General features: G+C 34.6%; 1 protein-coding gene across 3 annotated transcripts in view; it reads left to right on the top strand.

Moving 5' to 3' along the window:
• The window catches only part of NUP37 (nucleoporin 37), a 42,620-nt gene extending 22,944 nt beyond the window's left edge, over positions 1-19,676 (top strand). For 2 of the 3 annotated variants that reach the window (XM_081595564.1, XM_081595565.1), the window contains exons 6-10: positions 10,733-10,823; positions 15,933-16,114; positions 16,829-16,879; positions 18,772-18,865; positions 19,418-19,676. In XM_081595564.1, coding sequence (XP_081451690.1) covers positions 10,733-10,823; positions 15,933-16,114; positions 16,829-16,879; positions 18,772-18,865; positions 19,418-19,531 — 532 coding nt within the window. In that variant the 3' untranslated portion in view covers positions 19,532-19,676. Of the gene's footprint in view, positions 1-10,732; positions 10,824-15,932; positions 16,115-16,673; positions 16,880-18,771; positions 18,866-19,417 lie in introns of all 3 variants that reach the window. The other variant, XR_014083466.1, reaches the window with a different exon arrangement.
• The last annotated feature ends 144 nt before the right edge of the window (positions 19,677-19,820 follow it).

Genomic DNA, 19,820 nt, shown 5'->3' with positions numbered 1-19,820 from the left:
TGCGCTCTTAATTCATTCACCCTTCTCAGTGGCAATTTTCAATTTCATCCTGTGAGAAGATAGTATTTGTATCTAATAATATTTTAGATATTTCTTACTAATGTACATTCTGTAATATGACTATTTTTATTTAAGATTTCATCTAGTTTTAATATCCTGTAATCTCTGCAAGTTCTTAAGAAAATTGAGTTCTCATTTAACAGTTCTTTATCTGTCCCAATACCCCCTTTTTTAAACATTTTCTTAAGTCTACTATACAATTTTGAATGAACCTCATAGAAAATATAACCTAATGATAAAAATATTATTTTAATTGTACTACATTTCTCTAAAATATCAATATTTTAATATTGTATAATAAAAGTATTTTAATTATATTACACATATCTATAAAAAAACAAGTAGTTATAGAATGGCAGTACAGTGTATATATGTTCAGACATGACCACATAAGATATAGTAAAGTGTAGTCTTTGTCACTCTTTACAAGGGATAAATTTGAGTATTAGAAAAATAAGATAACAGGAAAATATAAGGCAGAGGCAAAGCTGCCAAGCTGCACAATTCCAGGGATATGGCTTACAGAGTACAATGTAAATAGTGCCATCTGGAGTTCTTCAATGTCATAACCTTGAGCAAAACTTGGTATTAGACTAAAAACTGAAGTCAGTAGTAATTAAAAAAAAAAAAAAAAATTGTACCATGGGAAGTGAAAGAGTATGGAAATAAAGGCTAATCAAAATAGAAATAACCTGACAAGACAGATTATAGGATGTCAAGTTGAAAAAATAGGAAAGGATAATATTCTTGCAAATTAGCCAATTTTTATATGGATGGTGTCAGAGTAACTCAGTGTTACAACATGGGATGGAATACTAACAAAGATTGAAAAAAAAACATTTCCTATCTTGAAATGGCCCCACCTAATACTAGGCCCCACCTAGTATTTCTCAATTTTACTGCGACATTCAAAAGTCATGTAGAATGGCTAGCATCCCTGGTTCCCTTTCACTAAATGCTTGTAGCTTCCCACTCATTAGAACAATCAGAAATGTTGTAACTAGGTGTTGGAACCATGCCCTGTTGAGAAATTTTGATTTAGTTAGTAGTAAGTGACCATTCTAAATGTTTTATATGAATTAATTCATTTACTCCTCAAAAACACTATTTGGTAGATTCTCTAATTAAAGAAGTTTTGATCTTTTTATGTTATTGAAAAAGCAAATGTTCATATTATTTCTATGCCCTGATTGAAATCAAGCGTTATGTAGGGTTTAATAAAATTGATAGAATTATACTTGGTGTAATGTCTACAGACATGTTATCATTTTCGGCTTGGGAAGAATTTATCATTTTTGAAAGATACCTTTGCTAAAACACTCTAGTGCCAATTCTTGAAACGAAGATGTCATATTTGTTCATATGTCATTAGGCCAACTTTCAGATGAGGAGCAAGAGTGAGGAGAAATGGAGTTTTGTAGAGGACAAGGAAAATGATCCTAGAGTAGACTGCCCTGGCCTTTTCACTAAGGGATTTTGCAGGGTCAGCCATGCTTGACTACCTTAGAGTCATCCCAGCCCTAGAAGAGTACCCTCTTAAGTATTTAGTGAGTGAGTGAAGGAATGAATACAATCTTGTATCTATCACCATGTCTTTATAAAAAAGATGCCATTACCTAACAAAACATCTGACAAGAGATGTGTTTAAGAAAAGAATTCCCAAGTAAATCATAGGATTGCTAGTCATTCGGCCTCATGTTAGAACACCATTCTTTTATGGTCCCTCATCATGTCCTCCATATACAGATCTATCATATACGTACATTTATATACAGGAAATATAAGTACTAGTACTTCAAATTATGACCTAGCATCATCTGAAGAAAGTTAAAATTATTATTTTTGAGAGGTAAATAAATGCATATTTAGAAAGATTTATTATCCCCCCTCCTTCCCAAAGAAGGTAAAGATGGTGTTTAAGTATTTAATGGGTTAAGCTTATTATTTTAAAAACTCACTAATACAGAACATCTCATTCCTAGTCAGTGCCAAATAACAGATGTTCTTGTATATTAAAAACAGTACTGTTCTGTAAGAACAAGTCAGATCAACAAGTATTTATTAAACACATTTAGTATAGCCAACATTTAGTACTTTGGGGGATACAAAAGAAATAGAAGATGCAGTACTCACTGTAACTACAGAAAATGTCAGAACTAGATCCATTTCCTCCTCCTCCTCCCCAGTAATCTTTTAAAATATTAGATAAAATTTATGGCGAAGGAAAATTGGCTTCTAAAAACCAAGGAATTCTTAGTTCAAGACTAAAATAATAGAGGCGTGTAATGTGCCATTCACTTTGTCTATAAAACATGGAATATTAGTAGTTGTCATATTCTAGCTGTCATCAATTTAACTAGAATGGGAGGAAGGGTGGGACATAAAAAATAATGATGTTTTTTAGGAATATAACCAAATTGCTAGATAAGGGAATACTAAATTACCTTAGATATCCACTAAGCCAATAATGCTGTTTTTTGAAAATTATTACAAGAGAAATAGAATGTTTATCAGCTGTCTTCCATATATTCCATGTTAGCTAAATTCTTCCCATAATACTTCTGCTCATGTATATTTGCATCTTTAGTATCCACAGTTAAGACAGTGTTCCTCCCCCAACCCCACCCCAGCTAAGATCACAAAATAAGTGATCTACTTAAAAATAGTCCTTGTGGAAAACAGAGAAAAATGGAGACTGAGAGCCTTCTGAAGGTAGGCCAAGAGAGCATTGCTTGGAAGATCAATCTGCATTTAGGAGCAGTTAAATGATGCCTGATATTTACAGGTACAAAGTGAAATCAGGAGAATGTATATTATTCATTATAATGTTATGGTTAAATAATCACAGAAATAAAGTTTTCTGCTTGTCTTCTAAAATTTCCTCTAGTTTTTTATAACATTTTGAATCAAGAGCTTTAAGAATGAGATAGAAGAGACAGCTTGTATTACATTTACCTCTAGTGAGTGAAACATGAGGATTTAATGTCTTTATAAGAACCATCCAAAAATTATAGTAAAATCTTTTGATCACCTTTGCAGATCTCTGTTAAGTCAAGGCCATGAAATAGTGTGTTAATAAAAGATTGTGATAGAGTGAAAAGTTGTAAAATGATGAAAGAATTTTCTGAAATTATATGACCGTGTACTGGTAATACCGCTGTGGTGTTCAGCCCTTTGGTCTCTCATGTGCTCTTGCAGATGAAATATAAAGCCAGTACTTCATAAAGCATATTACCCTATTACCCTATCAGTGACTGCAGTAACTTAAGCGTGCTTTATAGCCATTGTAGCCATTGTGTGGCTGTAAGAAGTGAATTGTACAAATAACAACTGTATTCTTGAAACATATCCATTCAGGTTTATTTTGAAAGTCCATTAATGTAACTGATAAGGAGTACCTTCCCTCTTTTGTAGCATATAGTCAAATAAGTTACAAAGTATATCGAAATTTTTCTTGAAAGTAATGAAAGGCGAGTATTTCCTGGGTAGTATTACTGGTGTTTGTGTTAAGGTTTATGTTAGTTAAAGGAAAAGTCCTTTTATTCTGAATTCCTTGAAGCTGAAATAGCTAAATATGATCTGCTTAAAAACTACCTTATGCTATTTCTTTGCAGTTGAGAGTTTAATTTTGAGGTTTGTTTTTAAATCTGAAAATATCTCACAATTCCTATGCTTCAGAAATCTGTTTGTGTTTGTAAGTTAAATAAGATGTCACTTCTCTGGGGTGGCCCTCAGGTATGATAAATTGGTAGTTTCTGCTGCATTTGTATAATTTTAAGAAAAAAATGAAGGAATGACATGTAAACGTGTAAGAATTTTTAACCCCTCCAAAGCTTCATGATGTATAATAGTAGATTGGTTTTTGTGTAGTAAAGTTGGTTTATTAGTATTATGTTTGAAACAGGCCACTTCCTCTCCTCTTCAAAGTACAGCCTTTGATTATTGACTCTATTTTTGACTTATAAATTTTTGTGTTCATAAATTTTAATGTTATTTGTAGACAAGTCAGTATAAAGATATCACAGCTTAAATGTACAAATAATAGACCATGAATTTTCCCATCATGGATTACACCTTTTTCTTAAGTGCTCATTCACGTGATTCTCAGAAACCACTTAGTTTATTTAGTCTTTTCAGTTAAAACATCTTAGTTTATTCTGTTTTAATAGTCTTTTGTGGGTAGTAACCCAGAAGGTAATCTACTTCTCAGGATATCTCCTTGCCCTTCCTCCTTCCCAAGACACCTCTTGGGTACAGGGAGAATCTAATAAAACTTCTGGGCATGAGGAGGGATAGCTGTGTATCTGGCCTTCACACTATCCTCTGGTTGATACATAATTTTTCATTATTGAAGGATAAAATAGCATAAGTAATTATCTTTCATTTTCATCCTTATAATTCTTCTTACTCTTGTCAGTAAAATTTCTGGTAGTCCATTTCATCTATTATTAATACTATTTGCTTAGTAGTATCAAGTATTGATTTTTTTAAAAAAGCAGAATTAGTCTAATATTTTTTCTGAGTATATTTGAAACACTGACATGTCCTGAAAGTATCCTTTGCAAAATTTTTATTTTACACTGTCATACCATTTTGTGGGCTTCCCTGATAGCTCAGCTGGTAAAGAATCCACCTGCAATGCAGGAGACCCCAGTTCAATTCCTGGGTCAGGAAGATCCCCTGGAGAAGGGAATGGCTACCCACTCCAGTATTCTGGCCTAGAAAATTCCATGGCCTGTATACTCCATGGGGTCGCAAAGAGTCGGACATGACTGAGCGACTTTCACTTTTTTCACCATTTTGTTACCTCCACTGTTAAAGCCTTTCCCTACCTATCAAAGTTCTTTATAGTCTAAGCCACCAGCTGACAGTTTATTCATTCATCTCTTTAACCTCCCATATCCCTGTCAAGATTTGTCTACCTAATCCCTAGATTTGTGCTTTCAGTTATGTGATTCCCCACCTCTGAACTCCTTTTGCACTTAAAACCAGGTATTTTAGCACTGAATAGTTTTATAATTTGTTTCACTCTTCCTCCTATTTGTGTGTTCAACTTACTGTGGAAAGATACCACATTTTCCCCGTTTTTGAATCATCCATAGCATGATGAGTGACTTAGTGATTGATTGATTAGTAGGAAATGAGGGGGGAGAATCTTCATTTTGCTGTCACAATCTCAGTGAAAAATATGTTTCTTGTCTAAAAGTGTTGAGGGTCCCTTTCCTGTACAAGTAACGTTTGTAAAGTGCCTTCTCATCTTTATAACTACATCTAAGTATTACTTTTATTCTTTTATATTTAATTAATCAACACAGTGATTCATGTGTTCCAGTCCTGTCTTTTAAAAGGATTGTGGTTTGTATTTTTCACTTAACCAGTTAGAAAGGGCCAAATGAATACAGATGTGTCATTTAATGTCATCTATTCCTTCTTTTGTCTGTGTTGTAAACATTTGGTAGGAGAAATTTCCTTCTGTGATGAACTCCTTAATAGACAATGAGCTGCCAATTAAAAATGGAAAATAAAATTATCCAGGAAATTTCCTTTTGAATTTTCAGAGGGAACACCTCCCTCAAGTACAAGACCTCTTGAGAATATCTAGGCTATCCCATATATGCCAGCACCCAATTTATGAGACCTTTTTATTAATTAAATGGGACACAACATTTAAGTACCATATGGTTAGGAATACTTAATATTCTACTGAAAAGCACTTAGCCTGAAATGAAGCAATAATTTTGACAATGAACTACCAAAAGTAAGATAAGTTCCTAATCTTAGGTCAGGATACCTCTTCACCTGTACATCAAAGAACTAAATCTGAGAGTTCTACTTAAGACCACAGAGTTGAGAGAGGTGGGGAAGTTATAGTCATAGTCAAATTGCATCAAAACTGTCATTTTATTTACCTCAAGAGTAATGCTGTCTATATCCAGTGCCCTTAGGTTCAGTCTATATTATTGATTTCTTAATATGTCAGCATTACCTTAAAAGCTTTTGTTTTGAAATTTCCCTTGCAAACATTTGAACAGGTATACATATATGTTTTATATAGCTCCTGATTTTTGACCATAGTAGTTTAACTTGATAATGTTATATTTTTATACTTTTATAAAGAGTCTATTATCTTTCCATGTGTTTTATTATGTGTATTTAGAAAGTTATAAACCCTTATAGCTTTTCTTCTTCTTGCTATACCACTTGCCTGAAAAGTATGCTTCTGCAGTTATAATGAACTTTTAGGTAATTTTACTTATTATAAACAAATATACTAGCAATAAATTTTGAAATATTAAAATATGAATTTATGGGAGTTTTTTTCCAATTATAGTAGAAACTCTTATCTGACATGGTCTGAACTTGCAGTTCCGTAGATAACCAAAAAGTCAGCAAACTCAGGAAATCATTTTAAAGGAATGTCTACCTAACTTATTTAATTTACTTTTTTTATTTTTGTTTCCACTTGATCTTTGTTGCTGCGCATGGGCTAGTTGCAGAGAACAGGGTCTGCTGTCTAGTAGCGGTCTGTGGGCTTCTCATTGCTGTGGCTACTCTTGTGCGGAGCACAGGCTCTAAGCCTGCCGGTTTCAGTAGTCGCAGCTCACAGGCTCTAGAGCACGGGCTCAGTAGTTACAGCGCAAAGGCTTAATTGTTCCGCAGCATATGGAATCTTCTTGGACCAGGAATTGAACTCATATCCCATGCATGGGCAGATGGGTTCTTATCTAGGGCACCACCAGGGAATTCTTACCTTATTTTAATATATAATGTATATATGAAAATTTGCCAATTTTTTGGAATAGACCAAGGATTTTTGTTTTTCTTAAATTACGTGTCCATTGATTTGCTTTAGACTTCTTTTTTGCATAAACCACACCCATAATCCAGTGTCTACAATGAAACCAAAATTTGTTAAGCAGTCATAATTCAAATATAGCTAGGTTTTTATTTTAATTGTTTAATCTTTTGTAACTGTTATGCATGCCTAATTTAAGAGCATTTTTTCATTTAGAAACTTACCTTTATTTAGTTACCATCAACTTAGTTCCATTGAAACAGTTCTTTCACATTCATATTTTGCCAGCTTATATAATTATGTAATTACAATAGACTAATAAGCATGGGTTTACATGACTTACAAGCAGCAGTTCACTAAGCCCATTTTTCTGTGAGGTAAGCCTACAACAGATGCACATGTGAGCTATTAGAAAATAATCTTCTCTTGTCAGTTCTGGAGAGAGAAAAAGTAATCTTTCAGAAGGAGGTCAGTTAAGAGAGTTTTTACTATATATTGTGTTCACTACATTTTAAAACTGATGGAAATTTATTCATTTACAAATACATGAAAATAACATAAAATGCAAGTGGAAAGAAAATAATTTGAGAAATCAACCTTACAGATACGCTCAACTGAAAAGTTGTGCCTTTTGCTATTGAGACAAGTAATTCTTTTAAGATTGTCAGAAAATTTGTCAGAGAAAGTTTAGGCATTTTCAGTTGGTGATTACAAAGAAAGGTGAAAGGGAAAAAACAGATAAGTGAGGTACAGCCAGTCTGGAAACCTATTTGACAGTATACTTGCTAAAGTTGAATGTATTTGTAAGCTATGATTTAGTGAGTATCCAGAAGGTGGAGGTGGAGAGATGTGGGCATGTGTCTGTGTAAGAGAGGAATGGGTGTGTGGATGTCTGTATTCACTAAAAGACATGTACAGGAAAATCTGTAGAAGGATTATTAGTAATGACCATAAATTGGAAACAACCTAAATGTTTGTCAACAGGAAAATGGGTAAATACTTGGCAGTGTACTTAATTAATGGAATACTATGTACAGCAATGAGAATGAACAAAGGACAACATGCAGCAGTGTTGGTAATTTTGACAAGATTTAATGATGAATAAAAGATGCCAGACCAAGAAAATACACTGGATAGTATTTTCCATAGGATTCCATCTTTATGATATCCCAAACCAGCAGAAGTCATGGTGGTGGGTACTTTTTGTGAGAAGGAAAGAAAACAGGAGAAGGGGGTGGCAGAGAATGAAATGGTTAGATAGCATCACTGACTCAATGGACATTAATCTGAGCAAACTCCAGGAGATAGTGAAGAACAGAGGAGCCTGCTGGGCTACAGTCCATGGGGTCAAAAAGAGTTGCACACGACTTAGCGACTAAACAGCGACAACAACAAAGGAAATAGGGACTATAAGGAAGCACAGATGACATTTGAAGTTCTGGAAATACTATCTTAATCCAGATGCTTCAGGTGTGTTCTCTTTGAGTTGCATGCTTAAGATTTATGTATTTTTATTACTTATGGTATACTGCAAAAAAAGAAATGTGATTTCATCTGATGGGACATGTTAACTAGATGAGACATCTAGTAAAGACACAGGAAAATAAATTGAGCTCCACAAAAGGATTTGAGAGGAGCTTAATTATAGAATCTATCAAAATGGGAAATAAAACCTAACAAGTTAAAGTGTACCATCTGTAGCTAATTTAGCTATGATAACTCGTTTTAGCCCAATTGGTTGTATTTTGCATGCTTAGTACTTGGATTATGCAACTGCTGAGAATTATTTAATAAGCATATAATTATAAACCATAAATCATTTTACCCTAATCCCATAAAGTAATCTGGATCACTCTCCTCATTTTTAAATCAGTTTGGTTTTTTTGTTTGTGCTGTTTTTTCCCAAAATGTATCAGATTCTGTTCAGGCTAAATACTGTTTAAAAATGAGATTAAAATTTGGTTCAGTGGACAAGAATATACTTCATTAAGTGGCCTGTTTTTATAGAATATCCATTTTTTAAATCTCTTTGGTTTCCTTCATTTGAAATTAAAAAGTCATGAAAATATCCTGGTCTGTATTCATTCAATATAATAGCAAACAAAAGTCAAATACATATTAGAATAAAATCAAAAGAATGGAGCCTTTAAACCATTCTCTCATGGGATTCACTGACTATGCAACACAAATTTCTGCTACTTCAATAGTGGTAAAATATATGCTAGCCCACTACTTTATTGTATAAACAGTAATAAAGAAGAAAGAAATATTCAGTTGCCTTGACTAATAATCTTATTTATTGTGGAAAGTAGAAACACAATTGAATAAACCCATAGGAAATGTGATTCCAACCTCCTCAGTTAAATTGTAGTTGTCTCCCTATGTAGTAAATACAGATGAAATGTTAATTTAGCGAGAGGAAAAAAAGCATATGCTTCTTCTATTTAATCAAGTAGATAATCATTTTAAAGTATATTTATGTTAGTTTATGTGTAACTAAGATATTTAAAGATTGGAGTTCCTATAATTTCTATAGAAAGGAAAAATATTTAAATCATGTGGTTTGGCACAGAATAGTAGAGGCATTGTAAAATGAATATGTCTACTTTCTTTGAAATAAAATTTTGCCTCAACCTTAAAAACATTCCCTAAGTTTCTTGAAACTGTTTTATGGTCCCTAATGAGATATGAACTATAATATAGAAGAAAACGTCCAAGGCATTCTAATAAATGAATTCAGTTCTTAACGACCAGATTCTGTGGACACTTTGCCAGCTACCCTTTACCTTCTGTCTCTTGCCATGCTAACTCTATGCCACACTCTGTACCAGTGAGGTATGAAAATGACTGAATGTGAAGAATGAGCTCAAAAACTAGTAGTCTAGATGAAGAATAGGACTTCTCACAAAAGAGTCATTACTGAGACTTCTGAATCTTGATCACTCCTCTGGGGATGGGAAAAAAATTGAGATGGAAATTGAGTACGTTCATTGTAAATATTGAAGTACAGGGAACCAGATGCTTGTTCCTTCAGCCATTCTATCCTTTAATCTTTTATTAGTCAAGGCTCCTTTTGAGAAGAATTGAGGAAGTGAGCCATATCAGTAAAGGTAAATGATAGGAAATAGCCCTTGGCCTGGGAACCCAAAGGCAGAAGGAGTGAGCAACTCCTATCTCCCTAAATTCACATCAACTCATACTAGCTTCTTTATGTTTAAAATGGGAGCACTGGGGTGGAAGAGAGGGGTACAGATGTATGTTTTAAGTACCCCTGGTAGAAATTATTGTTAATTGAAGTGACTACTGAAGGGGCTTCCCTGGTGACTCAGATGGTATGTCTAATGCAGGAGACCTGGGTTCGATCCCTGGGTCAGGAAGATCCCCTGGAGAAGGAAATGGCAACCCGCTCCAGTACTCTTGCCTGGATAATCCTATGGACGGAGGAGCCTGGTTAGGCTACATACAGTCCATGGGGTCGCAAAGAGTCGGACATGACTGAGCGACTTCACTTTCACTCACTGAAGTAGGAATACAACCTGATTAGTGACCTAGAAACTTCAAGATTCTGTCCACAAAATAAAGAGTTCATGAATAATTTAATTTGGTTACTGTGTTATGGTATTGCTGTATTAGATTAATTAGAAAATGTATGTGACTATTTTTCCATTATTAAATGTGGTAAAACTTAAATTCTTCATACTGCTTTTGCATTTTCTAAAGTAGTTATAATTGTTATAATTTTCTATAAAAGATGCTTTAAATACAGATATCTACCCTACAATCTCTAGTTAATAGCCTTGAATAAATTTAGGGAATTTCTTTTTTTTTAGTAACATATCAGAAATTTTTAACATTATACTCCTGTTCTTTTATTAGGATTTGGAACTTGGAAGGAATACAGACAGCTCATTTTGTTCTTCATTCCCCTGGAATGAGTGTGTGCTGGCATCCTGAAGAAACTTTTAAGGTTATTATTTATAACTTAGCTTTCTTTTATCAAGTGGAAAAGACATACAGATGTGAAATACCTGCACAGAGAAGAAAAAAAAAAATCAATGATTTGTTTTTCACCTCAGAGACTCTTAATTGTCACAAATGCATTTAGGTTAGTCTAGAAACTTATAAGTTTTCTATAATCAAGTTTTTATTTGACAACCATCATGTATTTATTCAGAGTATACTTTTCATGACTTTTGTTAGGTTATGATCTAACCACTAATGCCTAGACTATCTAGTAAGCAGTATTTGTTTTTAAAAAAAAAAAAAATTAAATCCATGCTTGTGAGCCATAGTGTGTAAACAGAAAGCATCAGTGGCATAAGACAAATTTGACCTAGCTGCAGTGGTATTCAATTTCTATTCAGACTAAAGCTTTCTAAAATTCTAAAAATACACCAAGAGGTATTATCAGTTGGCCTAAATTTCATTGAGAAGATAGGAGCCATTCAACAAGAGTTCTATCATTTGCCAGTATCTTCTCCTGGGCATTACTCTACATTCCAGAATCTAAAAGTTTGCCACATTCATCTTCTTAAAGTTAGTTCTTCCACTGTCCAGAGATCCTGTTAGTTTGTAGGCATCCTGCTTTTCATAGCCCTCTAAGGTCTTCATACTTCTCCATGACTTTTCTCTCCTCACACTTGCACAAAAAGATAAACTTGACTAATCACAGCAGATTAATAATACCTACTTATGTTTGGCTCATGGTGAGCATTTCATGTAGTTAGCTCATTTAATCCACATGGCAGCCTTATGAGATGGGTACTGTGATAATCTCATTTTACACATAGGGAAACCAAAGCTCAGAAGAGTTAAGTAACTTGCCCGGGTTCACACAGCTACTAACTGGAAAAATGGACATTTGTACCCCAGCAGCCTACTCCATAGGCCTCACTCTTAACCCTAGCATTCTTGTTTCCCCATTTCAGTCTGTCACCTTCGCATCTTTATTTCTGAATGTTTGAACCCATCACATCTTTTAATTTCAGTTCCTCTTTACCCATCCCATCTAAATCTCCTCTACTCTCTCAAAAATCATCAGTGATATTTTTAACAAATCCAGTGGGCTTTTCTTCCATTCATAATCTCAAGGCAGCTTTTTATACTGTTGATCATTTCTGCCTCGAAACCCTGCTCACTTGGTCTTTAAAGCTGCATTATTCTAGCCATCTTGAGCGTCTATGCATGTATATTCCCTTTCTCTTTCTCCTCTGCTAACTATTCTTTCATTATGTATTTGTAAATTGTTGTAAAGAGTATTTCTCACCTACACTGTACCCTTTATTATAACAGAGGATAAAAGAAAGAATGAAGTCCTTGTCATTGAGTTACACACTGACTTATAAGTAAGAAAAACATGTAAATACAGTTACACAGACTTTAAGTGTTAGAATCAAACATCTAGTTAAGTAGAATGATGACATAAAGAAGGATTAATATATACGCTCACAGCCTTCAAAGTAATCCTGAGCTGAGACGCCCCAGACTACATTAGTGTGTTCTCTGAACCTTGGGACACCATGAAAATTTGTTTCAGGCCTATTGGATATTTTATCAGTAGAATTATATTCTGTATGTGAAGATGAGTGAAAATCTGTAATTTATTTATATTACATATATAGGGATTATTTCCATGTGTGTATTCTGAATCCAGATTCAAATTTTATTTTATTTTACATCTAGATTTCTCCTTTGCAGCAGTGAGTCTACACGAAGTGTATTCCAAGAGTCTACCAGAATGTTAATATTACCATGTATAAATATAATAGGCTACTTTTTAAAAACTGTGACCTGGATAAGAAATGAGGATGTTTCTCATAACCTCTATCCCAAAATTTATACCTTAATACTTAATTTGTGGTTATTTGAGATTCCTTTCTTCCATATGCTTTAAGTTAGTTTCTATTAATTTTCTGTATGTATTTGAAATTTCACCCTACCCATCTCCTTGTTTTTGTTGTTTCCATGACTTCAGAATGTTTGGAAGTCCCTGCTCTAAATTGCATCAACTCATTATCCTAAAGGAGATCAGTCCTGGGTGTTCAATGGAAGGACTGATGTTGAAGCTGAAACTCCAATACTTTGGCCACCTCATGCAAAGAGCTGACTCATTGGAAAAGACCCTGATGCTGGGAAAGATCAAGGGCAGGAGGAGAAGGGGACGACAGGATGAGATGGTTGGATGGCATCACCGACTCAATGGACATGAGTTTGGGTGAACTCCGGGAGTTGGTGATGGACAGGGAGGCCTAGCGTGCTGTGGTTCATGAACTGAACAATATCCTAAAATCGTCTTGGATAACTTCCTTTCCTATATGCAAGTTTTTCCAGATCTTTAAAGTTTTTCAGTGTCTCTAGAATACATTCCTCTTAGTCATTAATGTGTATTCTTTACCTTTCTATTCCCACAAGTAATCCCTGCCAACCCTTAGCTTGTTTCTAAAATCTTTAACTCTTCAATCTGATTCCTCTTGCCTACTTAAGTTAAGACTGACCTTTAAATATCAGTTTAATTGTGTCACTACTTAACTCAGAAACCTATAATGACAGAAAGGCAACACAGTAGCAGTTAAAAGTATGGGCTCTTGAGTTAACTGCCTAGAATCAATGCCCAGTTCTACCACTTACTAGCTAAATTATCTTTAGCAAGTCACAAAATCTCTCTCAATCACTTCCTCATCTTGTAAAAAGGAAGCTCATGAAGATTAAAAGAGTGAACACTTATAAAGTCCTTAAAAGAAAACCTGATGCATCATAAGCACTCAGTCAATTTCAGCTGCTTGTCATTGTTGACACTGTCGTTACTACTAAATGTGGTAGGTGGTGGTTTTCATTGGTCTGGCAGATCAAACCCAAAATTTTTGTTCTGTTTTGCTTGATCTTGATAAAAATGAGGCAGCCAGAGAAGAAAGGTAAGTCTATGATCACCTATCTCTTAAAATTCTTATGAAAGTCTTCAGTTCAGTTCAATCACTCAGTCATGTCCGCCTCTTTGCAACCCCATGGACTGCAGCACGCCAGGCCTCCCTGTCCATCACCACTCCCAGAGCTTACCCAAACTCATGTCCATTGAGTCGGTGATGCCATCCAACCATCTCATCCTCTGTCGTCCCCTTCCCCTCCTGCCTTCAATCATTCCCAGCATCAGGGTCTTTTCAAATGAGTCAGCTACAAATTACACAAGAGAGCCATGTAATCTAGAAAGCACCAAGCAAACGCTAGCAATTAATAATAAAGTTACAGGGAATTCCTTGGCAGTCCAGTGGCTAGGACTCAGTGCTTTCCCTGCCAGGGCCCAAGTTCAATCCCTGGTCTAGGAACTGAGATCCCACAGGCCACATGGCACAGCTATTGATAGTAGGATTTCCCTAGTGGTACAGTGGATAAGAATCCACATGACTAAAGAAGCTGTGCTATTAACCCACCATGCTTTATTGCCTGTCCTAATTGAGGTCCAGACAGACTTGGCCCTTCCATACCTCATAAGTTATTCCTGAAATTCTCAACATTTTTGGAGACAGGTTCAAAATCTCAAGTGTTTTTACTAGGTCCAAAATAAATCTTCCTTGGTCTTCTCCCATTTCCAGTCCTTCCCAACCCGTGACTTTACACAACCCACCAAATTACTCACCAGTCTTCATAACCTAGTCTTGTAGTAAGGAACACACGTTGTCTGTAGTAAGACCTGGGTTCAAACCCAGGCTCTGCCACAGGCTTAGTGATGAGATCTTCCACAAGTTACTTTAATCACTCTGCACCTCAGTCTCCTTTCTGAAAAATGGAATTAATGATAGCAGTTTCCTCAGATAGTGGTCATGAGGACTAAATATTTTTATATATTACAAATTATATTAACAATGTATATATACAACAAATTATTTTTGTTGTGTATTTGTCACTGACCTCATGTTATTGAGAATAGTTTTAAATTCCACCTTTTCTCTTAAGAATCCCCTAATTTTAAAGACTGCCTGTGTTCTAAATAATTACTCCTCCTTTCGCATCCCACTGTATTTCTCCTTAAGTTATAGTCAGTTTTTTTTTTCATAATTCTCTCTCTTGATGGAAAGTTTCTAAAGATCAAGGATCATGTCTTTTACCTTTACTGAACATAGCATGGTGTTTTACATACAAATGTTTATATGGTTGATCTTCATTATTCACAGATCCTACATTTGCAAGTGTGCCTACTCACTAGAATTTATTTGTAACCCCCAAATTAATACTCATCTCTCTGACCGTCACAGACATGCATGGAGCAACACAAAATTTGAGTTGACTAATGTGCACATTCCCAGCTAGGGCTGAATGAGGCAGTATTCTGCCTTCTTGTCTTAGCTTTCATACTGTAAACAAGTACCCTATTCATGGTCTATTTAGTGCCACATTTTTATGCTTTTTGTTGGCAATTTCTTTCATGTGTAAAATGGCCCCCAAGCACACTGCTAAAGAGCTACTTAGTATTCCTAAATGCAGGAAGGCTGTGAAACGCCTTCTGGAGAAAATACATGTTAGATAAGCTTTGTTCAGGCATGAGTTGTAGTGCTGTTGCCTGTGATTTCTATGTTAATGAATCAATATGTATTAAATAAGATGTCTATAAACAGAAACAAGTTTATGTATTGATCAGTTGACAAAAATGTTGTGGTCAGACTCACAGGAACACAACCCTTTAATTTCCTTTAGGATCAGTGATTTGATATTCACTAACTCAGTGTTTGCAGCAACTTTATAAAACCTTAACTAATGTGAATAACTCAGCCGTGTGTGTGTATATATATGTATACACTTAGAGTGAATCTTTATTCTCTTCTTCCTGGGGACCATGTATAGTCATTTAAAATTGTACCCAGTTTTCTTGTGTCTTTCTTTTTGCCAGTTTTTTGTGAAGTTTTTTAATATTTGATACTTTTTTTTTTACCTAGGCTTGTCTTATTTCCTTTACATTTTATCTCCCTTTTGTAATATATGCACATGTTTACATATTACTGTATATATGACATTGAATCTCTGCCTCCTTCTCAGATTTGACTAGTAAATTAGGTGGTTGAATTCTCTTTGTTTTTCTGTCTTACAGCTGATGGTTGCAGAGAAGAATGGAACAATTCGGTTTTATGATCTTTTGGCTCAACAGGCTATTTTATCCCTTGAATCAGAACAGATGCCATTAATGTCAGCACACTGGTGCTTAAAAAACACCTTCAAAGTTGGAGCTGTTGCAGGGAATGATTGGTTAATTTGGGATATAACTCGATCCAGGTACTTCCTTCGTATATTTATCTATTATTTACCAAAAGATCAGTCACTATTGCTAAATGATCCATTGACCTATTCTTGTATACCTGGACCACATTGTAAAGCAAAAATAAGACTCTCCTACAAAGGGGCCAGAGTTAATGGGCTTTTATATAACAGACATGGGTTTTACAGATTTACTTTGAGAGTAACAGAAAGAATAATGCAGAGGAGATCTTTCATCTGAGGGGGGTGTGTTTGCGTTCATGTGTGTGCGGGCACTCAGTCGTGTCTGACTCTTTGCAACCCCATAAGACTGTAGCCCAACAGGCTCCCCTGTCCATGTAATTTTCTAAGCAAGAATACTGGAGCAAGTTGCCATTTCCTACTCCAGGGAATCTTCCTGACCCAGGGATCCAACTTGCATCTCCTGCATTGGCAGTGGATTCTTTTACCACTGAGCTACCTGGGAAACCATTAAGCAATGTTTACTTATGTTTAAAAAAAGAAGAACACTGACCCTGTTAAATGATGTTGTTCTATAATGGTTCTAAATCATGTTCATATCTTTGTCATATTTCAGCTATTTTAATTCAGTGCTTCTTTGGAATTTTGTCACAGTTTAAGTACCTTGGGCGTTGTGTCCTTTAAAGAGAAAATAACCCTGTAATCCTTAACTTAAGTTCACCTACCTGAGACCAACACATAATTCATAAGATGCAAAATAATATCTTTTAGTTACCCTCAAGATAAGAGACCTGTCCACATGGATCGAGCCTGCTTATTCAGGTAAGGTACCGTTTTTCGGGGGTGGGAGGGGGTTATAATTTGATTTTTTGAATTTGAATATTTTGTTCATGCTGTGCCAACTTCTAGAATATGTTTCCAGTCCTCTCCTTTGCACGAACTTTTTCCTTTTTTTCTGGTTGTTTTATAAATGGATGTTTTGCTTTGTTTTTGTTTTTTGGTCTGGGTGAGAGATTGTTTTCCAATATTTTCTTTGAAAATGTTTATAAAATACAGAATGTTGTTGTTCTCAAGTGAGAACACACTGGATATTATAGATCTGTGACTTTTTTCCCACTTAAATTAATGTGCTTGTTTTTCATTTCATTCATTTTTATATAATATTGCATTGTATAGTGTAATCTTGGAAAATTTACTAACAGAGACTAAAATCAGTAGAACATTTATTATATGCTGTATTTCATCAAATCTAAAATACCCCCAATGAAATTGTAGAACCTAAGGACACTATTATTTTATGTATTCCTAAGAAAAAAATGTATTCAACTAAATGTAAGCATGCCATAGATTATAAGGTGAATCCTGATTTCAGAGATGTAAGCAAATATACATTTTAAAAATCAACAAACTATAGACTCACAGATGTAGAAAACTTTTGGTTATAAAAGGGGAAAGGGGGGGAGAGGAAGGTATAAACTTGGAGTTTGGGATTAACACATACACACTATTATATATAAAATAGATAACCAAAAAGGATCTGCTGTATAGCACAGGGAATATTTTGTAATCACCTATAAAGGAAAAGAATTTGAAAAGAAATACATAATATATGTATATATATATAAAATATATATACATATATATAACTGAATAACCATGCTGTACACCTGAAACTAACCTGATATTATAAATCAACTATACTTCAATTTTAATTTTTTTTTCCCAGTTGCTAAAAATAAAACCAGCAAACTATGATACTTAAGTCAAAGGAGGTCATCTCAGGATTGGTTTATGTCATTAAGAATTCAGACCTTTCCATCTGCTATCCTCAGTGGCAAGGCTTTGGCTTGGCGCTTCCCTGTTGCAAGATGACTTCCAGTGTTCCAGACACCATAGCTTCATACCATGTTGTCCAAAATAAGAGGAGAGGAAGGAGCCACTCCCCTTTTATTGAGAATTGCTATCTTTGCCTTATACCAATTGTCTCTTACCCCTTGGGGTCAGACACCCTGTGCCAGGCCCTAGCTGGGGTTCAGTTAGCACAGAAACAGGGCAGAATGCCTGTTGGACAACAACTAATAATATCTACCACACATTTAAGTATTAACTAGATTTATAGCTTTTTTTTTTTTTTTTTGGTCAAGGAATCTTTTTTTCCCTCATAGCTCCCCCACTGCACTTGTTACTGTGACACACTTGTTGCTGGAGGTCCATTAACACTTGGTGGTTCATTGATTCAATGTATTCCAATGTCTGTGTTGCGTTAATACTTGAATATTTAAACATCTATGTATTCTAAGTGTTTACTTTATTCCAAGGAGTTTAAACTCATGAGTTTATCATTAATTTAAAAACAAATGTCAATAAGAATTTTAAATGTATGGGGTTTTTAATGTATTGTGCTGTGAAATATTTTTTGTCTGAATCCTTGTTTGTCTCTCCTGCCATATTGTCAGCCTTTTGGGAACTGCTGACCTTGTGTAACTTTGAAATTTAATGAAGTGGCCCATGATATGCAATTAATAAATACTCACAGAATGAGAAAATATTTATAGCTAACTTCCCTGAAATTCCCAGTCTGATTGTAAATCCATATTATCAAATTTAGACTTCTAAAATTAACATTTTGGTACAAAGAGAAATAATCTATTTTAGAAAAGCTTGTGTTTGTCTGTAGGATTCTGTACTTATTTTCATCCTTTGTCTTTTCTTAGATGGTCCACGATTAATGAAAACTTATTTGCAACCACTGGTTATCCTGGCAAAATGATGAGTCAGTTTCAGATTCATCATTTAGGACACCCTCAGGTAATGTGGTGATGTTTGATGGCCTATGTGTTTTTAAATTTGTGTTTTCTACTTTTCCACTTATAGCTCCCCAGATTTGTAATATGTAAGGAAAGGACTATATGTAAGGAAATGTAATATGTAATATGTAATATTTACATATTACAAATGTAATATGTAAGGAAATAAGTAACTAAAGGATTTATGAAAGAGAAAGCATTTTTTGATGTTTAAATCACCAGTGGTAACAGACTTTTTGCTAGTATTCACATAAGAAGTATTTTATTTCTTCTATTTCCTCCTTCATTTAAATATAATTGTGCTTGCCTGGTTGGTTTAGACTGAAAATGTATCTAGGCTGCACCAGTTATCCATAGTTGATTTGTACACTTCATTCCAGTCAGTTACAAACAAATACTATGTATTTCACCTATGAGGGAGCACATTTTTTAATTCTGTTGCCACTATAAACAAAGACAGTTTTTCAATGTATTTCTTGTTTTTGAAAGGTAGTTTTTATTTATTAATGCTGGTGATGCATTGAGCTTCTTTAATTCTTCACATATTTTATAGCCCATCCTCATTGGCTCTGTAGCTGTTGGATCTGGCCTTTCCTGGCATAGAACTCTTCCACTGTGCGCAATTGGAAGTGACCACAAGCTGTTGTTTTGGGTGACTGAAATGTAGATCTGTGTACTTAGATCCATAAAACTGTATTATTAGTACATATTTTGGATAATTTCTTATTTTTATATCAAATATATACTGTAAGATCTAGAAATGTTCCAGTTGTTGCTTTTGTTAAATAAAATACTGATGGTTTGAAAAATCATTTTCCTATTCTAGTCTATGTATGTGTGTGGTTTTCCTTTTTTTTTTTTTTTCTAAGTAATCTTTTAAGACTATGACTAACTGAGCAGCTCTAGGAAAGAGATGATTAGGGAAGCTTAATGCTTTTCATTTTATCACAGGATTT

This window comes from Giraffa tippelskirchi, chromosome 4, assembly GCF_054371585.1.
Source record: "Giraffa tippelskirchi isolate mGirTip1 chromosome 4, T2T-mGirTip1v1.2.pri, whole genome shotgun sequence".
Lineage (NCBI taxonomy): Eukaryota > Metazoa > Chordata > Mammalia > Artiodactyla > Giraffidae > Giraffa > Giraffa tippelskirchi.
Note: the sequence above shows the minus strand (reverse complement) of the source record. Positions and strands in the feature narration are given on the sequence as shown.